The 14,279-nt window shown below is 44.8% G+C and overlaps 1 protein-coding gene across 2 annotated transcripts in view; it reads right to left on the minus strand.

The window, feature by feature from the left end:
* slc7a2 (solute carrier family 7 member 2) overlaps nucleotides 1-8,548 on the minus strand; it is a 33,444-nt gene extending 24,896 nt beyond the window's left edge. For both annotated transcript variants that reach the window (XM_063190107.1, XM_063190106.1), the window contains exons 1-3: nucleotides 8,319-8,548; nucleotides 1,747-2,159; nucleotides 892-1,047 (exon numbers count right to left, since the gene is read on the minus strand). In XM_063190107.1, the coding sequence (XP_063046177.1) occupies nucleotides 892-1,047; nucleotides 1,747-2,116 (526 nt within the window). In that variant the 5' untranslated portion in view covers nucleotides 2,117-2,159; nucleotides 8,319-8,548. The remainder of the gene's footprint in view (nucleotides 1-891; nucleotides 1,048-1,746; nucleotides 2,160-8,318) is intronic.
* Between the last annotated feature and the right edge of the window lie 5,731 nt (nucleotides 8,549-14,279).

The raw sequence follows: 14,279 nt of genomic DNA on the forward strand, positions 1-14,279 counted from the left end.
GACATACACACCGTGTTCTTTCCAAATCAGATCGTTGCGACATTTTATCAAATGTTCATGTCAGCAAAAAGAGAAAAAAAAGATGGAAAAAACATGACAAGTAACGGGCATTAGCGAGACTGTTTACATGAGACGACTAGGTCATTGCTCAATTTCTGCTGTACCCTGCCATCGGTAAATACCTCTTTCATTACGCATTTCACTTTGCTCAGTGTGAGTAGAGAAAACAACAAGGCGTGCAGGGGTAAATACATGCATTTCTATCTGAAATCGTTGAAACTTCAATATTACTATGAGTTTGTAGTAATATATTAAATATAAAGTATAGCTTGACTGTCCACATTTCAGGCACCACAGATCTTTCAGGCCTGTGGTACACACCAATCTCAAAAGCATCATCATCAACTACATCTGATGAGACATTTTTAAATAACCAGAAACATCTTAAAATTGCACTTCTTTGGCCCTGCTATGGCCTGACTGTGGGACACTGGGTTGCTGCGCCGGCGAACCAGGTTCGGTTCCGGCCTGGGTCATTTGCCGATCCCTCCCCGTCTCTCTCTCCCCACTCATTTCTTGTCTGTCCTTTGCTGTCCTGTCAGGAATGGAGGCAAAAAGCCCCAAGGATCTACTCAGATTCTTTAAGTATATAGAGATATGCCAGCATAATAGGTTGCTATGGGTACCTAACATGACCAGGTTCCGATCTGCCCAAAGGGGCGTGTCATAATACTCCTAGCTTTGAATAGAACAGTCCTTAGGTCTGCATAAAGGGGGATTTCCCCCCCTCCCTCCTGCAATAATAGAACCCGGAAACAATGGGCCAATGGAACCTCTCTCTCTCTACTCTCTCTCATACACTTGCACTTCTCTTCCTGAGGCTTATCATACCTGAGAGGAGCAGGATCAGGCACACGGCAAAGAAGTCGGGGTACTCGGCGAGCCCGGGAGAGTTCATCCTGAAGTAGGTCTTGCAGAACTGTTCTATGTGGCCCCCGATGAGCTCATCGAACGTGCCGCTCCACGCTCGTGCCACACTAGAGGTACCTGTGTAAAGAGGGTGAGAAGAGGGAGTGAGTACCAGTGGATTGCACAAATATAAGCTCTCAAGACAATCTGATAAGCTTACTAAGAGACGTTACCTACGGTGAGAAGGTTTTTACTTTCTGACCCAAGAATTTGGCAAAACGTTTTATTTTTTTTTCAATTATACCGAATGATCATCAGTTGTGTCTTGGGAAAAAAAGCGTACTTTAAGTCAGAAAATGACAGGAGATGCAGTGCCAGGATTAAACCAGAAGTCCCTTAAAAACATGATTCTTCAAAGCAGTATAGATAGCCCTAACAATGAGGTAGACCTCCATTAGTAAAGCATTAACTTTTGCATGAAATCCCATCCTCATTGTGTCCCCCTTTTCTTAGCCATTACATACGTAGCCCACAAAACAAGCTCCTCCACAGTCACTCGCAGTCACGGTTCATCCAGTGCTTACCTATCACATACAACAGTTGTAGTTAATTTATTCTGCTATACACTGCAATGGCAACAGCATGGTTTAACTTGAAATCACACGTTTACCAACTGCCTGTTGTTGTGTAGAGTTGTGTGTGTTGTTTGAACACAAAACTGAAATTCAAAGCATCACACAACTTACAATAAGGATTTAAATTAACTTGGAATTCTGAGGCAGCTGGTATTTGTTTCACAGTGTGTGAACAGCTCCCGAGGAGCCATCCATTGCTTACCGATCACATAGGACAGGATGAGGTTCCACCCGGTGATGAAGGCCCACAGCTCCCCGACGGTGACGTAGCTGTACAGGTAGGCGGAGCCCGTCTTGGGCACGCGCGCCCCGAACTCGGCGTAGCACAGGCCGGCCATGACGGACGCCAGCGCGGCGATGAGGAAGGAGATGACGATGCTGGGCCCCGAGTTGCCCTTGGCCACCTCGCCGGCCAGCACGTAGACGCCGGCGCCCAGCGTGCTGCCCACGCCCAGGGCGATGAGGTCGACGGTGCCCAGGCAGCGGCACAGCTTGGAGTCCTCCAGCGCGTCCATGTCCACCACCTTCCGCCGAACCAGCGAGCGGCCGAAAGAGAGCATGTGGGACAACATCTTGGGAGATGGTGAGATTGGGTGTGTGATGGTGTGGGGGGTGCTGTTGGGAGAAGCAGAGAAGAAAGCAGAAAATAAGTATTCACATAAGATGACTATGCCTATAAGTGGCGAAAGAGAGCACGTGGGACAACATCTTGGGAGATGATGAGATTGGGTGTGTAATGGTGTGGGGGGTGCTGGTAGGTAGGGAGAAGCAGAGAAGAAAGTGGATAATACGTCTACTGTGCATCAACACAAAATAAAATTTACACAACATGACTATGCCTAGAAGTGGCCGAAAGTTAGCATGTGGGACAACACATTGGGAGGTGACGAGATTGGGTGTGTGATGGTGTGGGGGGTGCTGTTGGGAGAAGCAGAGAAGGAAGCAGATAATAATTTTACTGTTACATGCCTGAAATCAACACAAAATATACACAACACGACTACGCCTTTACGCAGCCGAAAGACAGCGTGTGGGACAACATATTGGGAGGTGACGAGATTGGGTGTGTGATGGTGTGGGGGTGCTGCCTGGTAGGTAATGAGAGAGAAGCAGAGAAGAAAGTAGAGAATAAGTTTACTGTATGCCGGAAATCCTCACAAAATGTACACAAATTACGGTCTAAGCCTGAAAGCATCACAAAATTCACACAACATGACTATGCCTTAGCAAGTGTTGTGTAAATACAGCATATCCCACTATCTGATTTGTCCCGTTTCAGCCCTGGAGTGTAAGGGTGGATGTGGGATGGTGAGGGGGTGGACATGATATACATATCGTGACTACATTGCATTTTGAGCTGATGTCAAGGTCAGGTCAAGCCAATGATGTGGGGGTGCTGTGAGGGAAGAACTGAATTATGTGAATATATGAAAAAAAGTTTTTTTTTATTGCACCGTGTTGCAACTAATGAATTCTGGAGATCAGAAGAAGTCATGGGAGGATTGTGGAGCGGCTTAAGAATGATGTGCTAGGGTGCTGCTGCTGGGAGGGGAGATGTCAAGGAGGTGGAGTGGGGAGGATTTGGCTGATGGAAAAGTCAGGGAGGGTTTGGGTGGGTGGATGAATGATGTGGGCCAAGATGTCAGGGACGGTGGGTGGAGGAGGTGGAGGTTGGGTGGTGAGGATTTGGGATGGGGAAGGGAGAGAGGGGAGTGGGTGGAGGAGGTGAAGGTTGTGGAGGGTTTGGGTGGTGAGGAAGAAGTCATGGAGATGGCTGGATGGGCTGAAATGGAGGTGAAAATGATTGGTTGGGTGATGAATAGAGCTGTAACGATATTGGATCGAACCGAGAAATTGTGATACTCAGAGTCACGATACTGTATCGTGATGTAAGGAGGCAGTATCGTGATACGCCCTTTCAACGTTTTGTTATCCTTCATTCCAGAAAACAATCATATGATATGATATGATAGTGCTTTCCAAGCTTCACATGAGATACATTTCGGAAATCCAGTTGAGTGTATCGTTACAGCTAGGGGTGTGCAAAATAATCGTCATATCGATGCATCGCGATACTTACCCTCACGATACAATGCATCGATTCATGACAAGGTATCGTGATACTTATTTTCTCAATATACTGCATGGATTCATGACAATTGATTATTTGATAACCATAAAATTCGATTTGCCACGGGTTGATTTTGTTCAGTAGAGAGTAGGTAATATTTCTGTTGTGATGTAAGCTCTCTCCCAGATGATAGAATGCTTAAATAGAATGAACTGACTTAAGAAAGCTACACAACAACTGACAAATAAGCTGTATTTTACACATTTACTGAAGTAAATATCGCAATGCATCACAGTAGTACATGAATCGCAATGCATCGTGATAGAATCGCATCGTGGCATGTGTATCGTGATGCGCATCGAATCGTGAACCCTTTGCCAATACCCACCCCTAGTTACAGCCCTAGTGATGAAGCCGGGGAGAGGATGGTGGGTGGGGAGTTGGGGAGGGTTTGGGTGGCATGAGAGGGAGAAGTCAGTGAGGCAGGGCCGGATTAATGCACAGGCTAGATGGGACTGCAGCCTAGGGACCCCCACCTGCCAGGTGGCCCCCGATTGGCCAAAAGTCAAAAATTACAGAATTGTCACATGATGTTGAGTGCCGTTTTAAATATTGTTGATAATCCTCTCCACAGCTGGAAGACATGTTAACCTTAATTTCCATCTTGGAGTTATGACATTGTCTATGTAATTTTGTCTTGAAATTTGCCTTCCATGGGGGCCTACAGCAACTTGTACCCTATTGGCCCCAGGGAGAGGATGTGGATGCAGTGGTGAAAGGGTTTGGTGGGATGGGATGGGGGTGGACATGATATACGTACACTATAGAGCAGTGGTTCTCAACCTTTTTTGAATGAACGCCCCTCGACCTCATCATGAGCCCCCAAACGCCCCCTTGACCTCATCATAAGCTTGCCAATGCCCCCTAGTATTGAAAAATAAAATAGACTAATGCCCCCCAATGGGAACTAAGCCCCGCCCCCACTCAGCTGTATCCTTCTCAACGCCCCCCTAGGGCTCCCCAACGCCCCCTGGGGGGCTGTAGCGCCCCCGTTGAGAAACACTACTATAGAGCGACTACATTGCATTTTTATCTGATGCTCTTATTACCCAAGTCAGGTCATGTCAAGTCAAGCCAAGTCAATTTATTATGCTACATTTACAACAACATAAAATGACCCAGAGTGCTTTGCAGAGAGGGGAAAAAAGAATGAATAATATTGCTTACAGTGAATAAGCTTACATGCAGGGAAAGTCCCCTAGGATCGACATTACACTGAGTTGCATTTTGCAGACACTCTAATTCAGAGTGACATACTGGAGAGTCAACAGGGTACTGGAGTAGTCCCTGGAGCAACACGGGGTTAGATGCCTTAATCAATCTTTATCTATACATCAACAGCAGTGGTAACGGCCATCATAAGGCAGCGGAATGAACAAACAGTCAAACAGTAGACTACTTGCAGTATATATGGACAAACCATGTTAATAAATCAGGAAAAAACAGATATACTAATGTTTTGGTCAGTCAGGCATATATCACCAACACGGGTATAGGATGTTCAAGCCATTATCAGGGTGTTTTTATAGCGTCAGACTTTCTTTGAATGACCATTTTGGTTTGGCGATACACCAACCAACAGTAGTAGAGCAGTCACACACAGATAAGTGTTTTAAGGTCAACCAAATAGATGGACATTTCTGGTCAGTCAACACCGATTGTTTCGAAGGCTAATGAGGACGTGCACCACCCAGACACTTTCTCTCTCACACGCATGCCCGCACGCCCGCCTCTTGTGATCCACGAGGGTGGAGAGGGAGGCATTTATATGTACTGTACTGTATGTTTGATCCCCAAAAAATGCACATTACTGTGTGTGATTCCTGCCAGCTTGTCAAAGTTATCAAGATTCAGTACATAAGAACAACACGGCTTGGAAAAAATCTTGATTGGAAGTAATCTGAAATAAATGCCAGACCTCTTGAGACTTACTGCCAAAGATGTAATATTTCCCAGTGTCAGTGTCTAAAACTATGCACTGTTTCCCATAGAATTTTTGTTAGTCAAGGTGGTGGGGCGTTAAAAGTATAGATTTTTTAGCTAAGCAACTTTAGGAATTACATTGAAATTACATGAAATCTTTATCTTTTTAAGGGAACTAGTCAAGGTGGTAGGTGTTTCCTGTCAAGGTGCCCCGCCTTAGCAATAAAGTGCTTTGGGAAACCTACCAATGTTGTGGGTTTCATCAGAACACTTTGACATAGTTCTGCCATGATCAGGCTAGCGTTCTTGCAACAGCTCATGCAATGCAAACCTCAATTGAACAGGGGGCGGGGTACAAGAAGAGGAGGGGCCTCATGTACAAAACTAACTTATGCACAAAAAAGCTCCGTAAGTAACTTTCCACAAACATTTTCAGATGTTCTTATACTGACTAAGCATGAAAAAGTGTCGAATGTGTACTACATTTCATGTGAAAGCAGACATACGTACACATAAATCAGCATGAAAACCTGTTTATGCATGGACTGATACGTTTGAGATTTTGGCTGGTGATCAGAAAAAGTTAATTTGGAGAGGAATAGACTCCAACTCAAACTAGTTGGATGTATGGTGATGAAAACTGAAAGCCTCCCGACCAACATGCGTGTTGCAGCCCGCCTCAAACACTAACACAGCCTCCCTTGTCAGGTGTACACATTTTAGGCGCAGGACCTAACCTACACCCCTTGGGGGCTTGTTGGGGCTGTCAAACTGACAAATATGTTGAGGCCTGTCTGACACTGCGTGACCTATTTCCCCACACACACACCTACACACACACACACACATACTACACACACCTACACACGCACACACATGCACATATTACACACACACACACACACACACCATGCACTCTCTTTCTCTCTCTCTCATACACACACACACACATACATACTACACACACACCATGCTCTCTCTCTCTCTTTCTCACAAACTAGCATGTACGCACGCAGGCACGCAGGCACGCACGCAGGCACGCACGCAGGCACGCACGCAGGCACGCAGGCACGCACGCAGGCACGCACGCAGGCACGCTCACACTGAGAGAAACGTATTGCAAAACTCCTGCACACAATGCAGCTTTCTTTGGCAGCGACCAAACACCTCTCCCCATTTGGGGCAGGCAGGCAGGTCCCACACTGACTTACACTCGTGACAGCCAAGCCGTCGGGAAACGCTTGAGAAACTATTGCGTAATGTGTGAAGTGAAAAAGAGAGAGGGGGAGAGAGGGGGAGAGAGAGAGAGAGAGAGAGAGAGAGAGAGAGAGAGAGAGAGAGAGAGAGAGAGAGAGAGAGAGAGAGAAAGAATGGAGTTAAGTTTGACAGTGAAGTGAAAAAAGAGAGAGGGAGAGAAAGAGACAGGGAAAGAGAGAGAGAGAGAGAGAGAGAGAGAGAGAGAGAGAGAGAGAGAGAGAGAGAGAGAGAGAGAGAGAGAGAGAGAGAGAGAAAGAGAGAGAAAGAGAGAGAATGGCGTTAGGTTTGACAGCTGGAGGCTGTTAAAACCAGATGATATATGGAGCATGACAACATTTGTGCCAGTGCTGAAAAGCATTTGAATTGTTCTCTCTCACTGAACAGTGGTTAGATTCCTGCAAAGACCATTTAGTAGGTCCAGTACAGTAACCATATTTAGGACAGAATTTCACAAACATTTGCATACTGCACACACAATGGACCACTATCATGGTTGAGTGCTCATGGCATTTGCGGATAACAGTATTTCCATACATCTCTGTTCCGTGCAAACGGGACATCAGTGCAGACCTGTCACAATAATTTAGCTTGATTAGTTTTGAATTACCCATGTGTTTTTTTCCAATCAGGAACAGAAAGAAGCTGCAAAAACAATTTATCGCCACCATCAATCTCATTTAGGCTAAATTATACATTTTGCATGCAGCACATGCAGTACATACAAAATGTTTCGCACTTGCAAGCAGGGCTCTAAATTAACACCAGCCAACCGGTCAAATGCTGGTGATATTTCAGTTTGGCCGGTAGAAAACGCCAACTTACTAGCCATTGACTAGTTAGTGAGTGTGTGTTTGGCTAGTAAGACATCTACGAGCCATTTTGCCTGGGGATGAAAAAAGTTAATTTAGAGCCCTGCTTGCAAAAACAAAAGATCGTGATTTTGCATAGAATGTGCAGTGATAGTATATTTAATTTAATTTAACTTAATTTAATTTTCCCCTGGGATCAATAAATGATACTCTAGTCTACTCTACTCTACTCATATTACACAAAAGCATTGGCTAGACAGCAGTCTCTCTGCCCACCTAGAGGAACATCAGGTGCCTCCCTGGGGCATTGTCCCACTGGGAAATCCAGATTGTAGGGATGAATTCAGGTAAATTGGGCCACTTTTTTCCCATTCACTTGTACGCAAAAAAAAATAAAAAAAAATGCCCCAACCTGATTTCACCCTATGTAAAAAGGCAGGTGAAATGTTTTTGGTTGGAAAAGAATGCAACACGTACAATTAGGCTACATAAATCACTGCAAGACAATTACATAAATCCCAGACGTCACTACAAAGTTATCATGAAGCATAACTTGTTCAACGCACATTCATAATGCACCAAAATGATCTACGACTTTGGCAAAAAAAAAAAAAAAAAAAAACTAACTAAAAAGGCCAAGTGCACGTTACTTACCAAATTCAGCTCTGCAAGACTTGCAATATAGAGTTCTTGAAATGCAACTTCAAGTTTTTTTTTCTTTCTTCTTCCCCCTCGGGTGTTCACCCCACTCAACTCACTCACTCACTCACTCACTCAGAGTAACATGTGGGTCACGCAAAAGACTCAATCTATGTAAAGACCTCAAGAGTCTCAGGTTCCGTTCACTTCCCTTCTCTTCTCTTCCCTCCTCACAACTCAAATACTTGCTCCTGACATGTCGAGCTCGAGAAGTAACTATTTTTACTCCTCCCTTCAACTCTATCCCCTCGTGAGTCGTGAGTTGCTACTCCTCTGGCCACCCCTCCTTCCCTACCTCCCTCCCTCCCTGGCCCAGGCGCAACAGAGGAGAGGAGAGGAGAGGACAAGACAGAGAGGAGAGGAGAGGAGAGGAGAGAAGAGGAGAGGAGAGAAGAGGAGAGGAGAGGAGAGGAGAGGAGAGGAGAGGACAAGACAGGAGAGGAGCGGAGAGGAGAGGACAGGACAGGACAGGACAGGAGAGAAGCGGAGTGGAGAGGAGAGCAGAAGAGAGGAGCAGAGAGGAGAGGACAGGACAAGACAAGAGAGGAGAGGAGAGGAGAGGAGAGGAGAGTAGAGGAGCGGAGAGGAGGGGAGAGGAGAGGAGCGGAGAGGAGACATAAGAGAGGAGAGGAGAGGAGAGGAGAGGAGGTGAGGAGGGGAGAGGTGAGGAGTGGAGTGGAGAGGAGCTGAGGGGAGAGGAGAGGAGAGGAGGTGAGGAGCGGAGAGGAGAGGAGAGGAGCTGAGGGGAGAGGAGAGGAGAGGAGAGGAGAGGAGAGGAGAGGAGAGGAGAGGACAGGACACTTGGCTGGCCCCATCCCATGACAGCACTGCCCCAAGAGGAGGAGAGAGGGAAGGCAGGATAGATGCATTGATGTATTGATGTATGGATGCATGGACAGACGACACTGTAAAATATTGTGCGCCATGTAAACGTACAAAAGTGAGTATCCCTTTCTCAATTTGAGTTAACTTACAAACTTAAGGCAACAGGGCAACTAACTCTGTTTACATTCAACTGGCTGCAATGCTTTACAGTGTTGGGGCAAGTAGGAGGTGGGAGGGCAAGACTGGGGATGAAGGCTATGCAGTGGTTTAGTTTGTGGGAGGCTCTGTTCTTCCACTATATCAGTGGTTCTCAACCTTTCTTGAAGAAACGACCCCTTGTCCTCATCACAAGCCTCCCAACACCCCCTTGACATCATTATAAGACTAACAACGCCCCCCCTTAGTATTGTTTAGTAAGGACTTACCGGTATAAATAATTTAATAATGATGATTTTGCATCCATTATTATAAAGTGTTAAGTGGACTAATGCCCCCCAATGGCAACTAAGCACCGCCCCTCTCAGCTGTATCCTTCTCCACGCCCCCCTAGAGCTCTCCAACGCCCTCTGGGGGCTGTACCGCCCCCGTTGAGAAACACTACACTATATGTATGTATTTACACTGTGATTTTGGTTAACCCGTTAGGACACGCTGTTATAAATTTGCTGTTACCAGTATGGCAATGACCAAGTCGTGGTGCATTACTAAAGGTCCTGTGCTATGTTATAGTAGTGTAGTACTATGCCAGTTAACCTTTCAATGAAACAGCCCCATACTGCTCTGGTGGAACAAAGTGCATTATGGGGCTATTTCAGCGCTTACAGACAGATGTCATATACTTCTAGTTGGTTCTAATCTATACAGTATTGAATTAAACATGTTAAAGATTTTTTGGGTCTTTTTCGACTTTATTTGAAAGGACAGTGTGAGAGGTGGACAGGAAGCGAATTGGGAGAGAGACAGGGAGGGGTCGGCAAAGGACCCGGGCCGGGAATCAAATCTGGGTCAGCCGCATGGCAGGCGAGTGCCCTACCGGTTGGCCACGGCAGGGCCTGAATTAAACATTTGTGTGTCAGGTTGTTGACCTCCACCACCCACAAAAAATACCTGATCTGAGTATATCTGAGTCAAGTGGAAAAGTAAGGGAGCAGACCAATCATCTCCATAGTGCACTGTCCCCCCACCCGCCCCCACCCTCCTCCACCACTTCACCACCCCCCTTCAAAAACGAAAAACAAGATTTCCCAAAGCAAACATGGCCGAAAAGGGCTGCAGCTGCCAGAGTACTTACTGAACCTTGATAAACGGTTAAGCAACTGGCACTGACAAACATTGAAAAAGACACCAGTGTTTGCCCAGCGCAGACTGGAAGAGCCTCTAAAAGCATCGGCCCAATGGCTGATTGGGTGATTGGGATGGGGTTGGGGGGTGGAGGGGCATGGGTGTAGGGTTGGGGGGGTATGGCAGGATAGAGGAGCTGCTGAGGGCTGGCTAAGGCCTTCTAATGGAGGAGGCCGTTGCCCCATGCGACCACGAAGGAGCCATGAAGATAAGAGTGGTGGAGTGGTGGAGTAGTCGCTGGACAGATCGATACCTATGACGTGAGTACAATATTGCAACTAGACAAACAAGAAAAATAAGAAAAAAAGTTCACAGTGTCATGATAGTGTGTCCCTGCAGAATGTGGAATGCGGAACTCGGAATGCTGGGACAGAATGCTGGATTCACTGCATGGCTGACTTGAGTAGAGTGTTGCACACATCACCCACCAATTAAAAGCGAGGTTAACAGACCTACTGTATGTCGCGTGCAAACCCCACAACAAAATCCAACCGGTGGACTGACTAACAAAGAAAAAAAAGAAAGCTCATTGCATCAGATTGATGGCCCAATTCTCTAGAGCCCTGAACATGGGGGAATCACTGGGCGATCAATACCTCTGACGTGATTACAGTATTGCACACAGACACAAACAAACCAAAAAAAGAACCAGAAAAATTCACTGCATCAGCATAATGCAGCTGGCAACCTCATACTGTGTAGGACAGCCCAGTGCAAAATTCCCAACTCTTAACTCAACGAAAAAAAATACATGAAGTGGTGGTTTTCGAAATACATTTATGTAATAAGCAGTATCACCCCGTGTTTAAAATTCCACTCACATTTCGCATTCAACATCGGACTTAACATTGCTCTATTGCATTTAGCAATTGTATCAGAAAGGGACTACCAAATAAAGAGTCCCCAAAGAAGCATGAAGTAACTTAGTTAAGTAAACATTTTGCTTAGCAACCTAAACTTCAACTGTAGCAATATTTGACCAGGAGCCTTTATACTTTGGCTGAAGTAAAACACTTGTACTTTGCCTCCCTCTTCACCAGTCACATCAGGACATGGCCATTGCATTGTGATGGCAGTGTCACAGGACATTCTCTTTTGCAGAACAGTAGCGATTAGGCTATGCAGTGGCCATGAAATATGGTCCAGAAACATTCAAGAACACTGTTTAAAGGGACACTGTGTGAGATGTTTAGTTGTTTATTTCCAGAATTCATGCTGCCCATTCACTAATGTTACCTTTTTCATGAATACTTACCACCAGCATCACATTCTAAGTATTCATTATGACTGGAAAAAATGCACTTTTCATACATGAAAAGGGGGATCTTCTCCATGGTCCGCCATTTTGAATTTCCAAAAATAGCAATTTTTAGCTGCAAAAATGACTGTACTTGGACCATACTAGAAAATATGTGTTTATTACTTAGTAAACTTTCATGTAAAGATCAAATTTGGTAATAGGCAGCCCAGTTTCAATGAGCAGCATAGTTGCAGTACCTTTTTTGACCATTTCCTGCACAGTGTCCCTTTAAAGGATGTAATAATAAGTTATGCACAAAAAACAATGCAGTGCAAGAAGAGGTTTTATACCTCAATGCGACCTTCCCGGTTAAATAAAGGTAAAATAAAAATAAAATAACTCACCACTTCGACAGTGCTCTGGGACTTCAATATAAATGTTAAAGCGATGGTTCGGAGTAGAATCACCCTAATGCCATTTGAACCGTGACACCCATCCACCTTTACACCCGAAGTGTTTTCTGCCGCAGACTTACATCAACAGAGTTGCCGTGTTATTCGATGTTTATTCCGGTTAGCTTGACTCAAGCGCATATGGATACTGGGCACCGTCTCCAAACTTTCCCCACAAAAATAACATGTCATTACACCAAACTTCTGCAGTAGCACAAATATGGTCTGTACTCACGAAACGAAGCATTTGGAAGTTTGGAAATAGTCCAGGAGTTTAGTATTATCAACACAAGCCGAATAGCTTCTCTGCTGCTAAAGCTGTGCCAACGTTACTTCCGTCATATGAGACAAGCCCGTAAAAGTCTTCAACAAACTTCCAGACGAGAGTGTTAAAAAAGTTTTCACTGAATTGTGATTAAGGCTTATATTTTCAAGGAAATACTTAAAAGATATTTCAAATCTTACCTACTATCAATTAGACAATGATTTTCGTTATCAATACTGATGCTGAATTCACTTTTCATTGTGCATATTATGAGCTTCGTTGAGGACTCTTACATGCTTGTCTTAGATGATGGAAGTAACGTTGGCGCAGCTTTAGCAGCAGAGAAGCTATTCGGCTTGTGTTGATAATAATAAACTCCTGGACTATTTCCAAACTTCCAAATGCTTCGTTTCGTGAGTACAGACCATATTTGTGCTACTGCAGAAGTTTGGTGTCATGACATGTTATTTTTGTGGGGAAAGTTTGGAGACGGTGCCCAGTATCCATATGCGCTTGAGTCAAGCTAACCGGAATAAACATCGAATAACACGGCAACTCTGTTGATGTAAGCCTGCGGCAGAAAACACTTCGGGTGTAAAGGTGGATGGGTGTCACGGTTCAAATGGCATTAGGGTGATTCTACTCCGAACCATCGCTTTAAATCGAGTCTATACGTTGAACTAATACTGCATTTTTACAAAGCACTATTAAAAATGGTTGTTTGACGCATGTAAAGCTAAATATTTGAATGAAACTTGTATTTAAATCAAAAAACGACACAGAAGACAATTTGATGAAAATGTCCTTCGGCAACACTCAATGCTCTGTGGTGTTTTTATATGGGAATATGCTACAGACATTATGATAAAACATCTAATGTCTTCTACGGGTGTAAATAGTAATCGAAATGTATCGATGCATCGATCCAACGGCTAACGATTTAATAAAATCGTATTGTATCGTGGGGAATTCTTAAGTATCGAAAATAATTGAATCACTGGTCCCTGTCCAATGCCCTAGCTCCATAGCATAATAGAAGTGGAAAAGTAATTGGAAAAACTTGAATCGAATCGCAACGTATCGTGGGGAATTCTTAAGTATTGGAAATAATCGAATCCCTGCTTTAAGAAATTGATAACGTATCGTATCGTCATGGAGACTGTGATTTACGCCCCTAATGTCTTCTGAGAGGAGTATAACATCTCCAGCATTTCCTCGAATTTTCTGCTGCTGAATTACTAAACTACTAAACACTAAACTAACGATTACATTTGTGTGCTGATTTAATTGGTCATTCCTTTCACTAACGTTTGTCCAGACTTCGATGTATAAGTCTAAAGTGATGATACACAGGGAAACTTTTTGGAGAGTGTTGCTGGACAACAACATAATTTGGCTCCTAATTTTCCGATAAAATGATTAAAAGAAAATTAATAAATTGATAAATTGTCCAAATAAAGTGCGCTGCGGCGCCCAAAAGAGTTGCGCAAAAAGTTGCCTATAGTGTATTATTGCCTTAATAGGGGAATTAGAGCTCGTCTGAGCCCGCTGGCTGGCAGGCAGCCCCCTTGAGATGGCATGGCACCTACCGCTTTTGTATCAAAGGCACTCAATTCCCAGCCTCCTCCTGCCATTCTCCATTATCTGCCCTGAATGGAGCCAGAGCAAATGCCAGGCGTAATGGATGGTAGGGTGGTCTGGGAGGCCAGGCAGCCACCACTACAAACATTCATTCACCCGCCTTGGAGACCCTTTTCTGCCTGTCTGCCTGCCTGCCTGCCTGCCTTACAGTC

This window comes from Engraulis encrasicolus, chromosome 23, assembly GCF_034702125.1.
Source record: "Engraulis encrasicolus isolate BLACKSEA-1 chromosome 23, IST_EnEncr_1.0, whole genome shotgun sequence".
Classification (NCBI taxonomy): domain Eukaryota; kingdom Metazoa; phylum Chordata; class Actinopteri; order Clupeiformes; family Engraulidae; genus Engraulis; species Engraulis encrasicolus.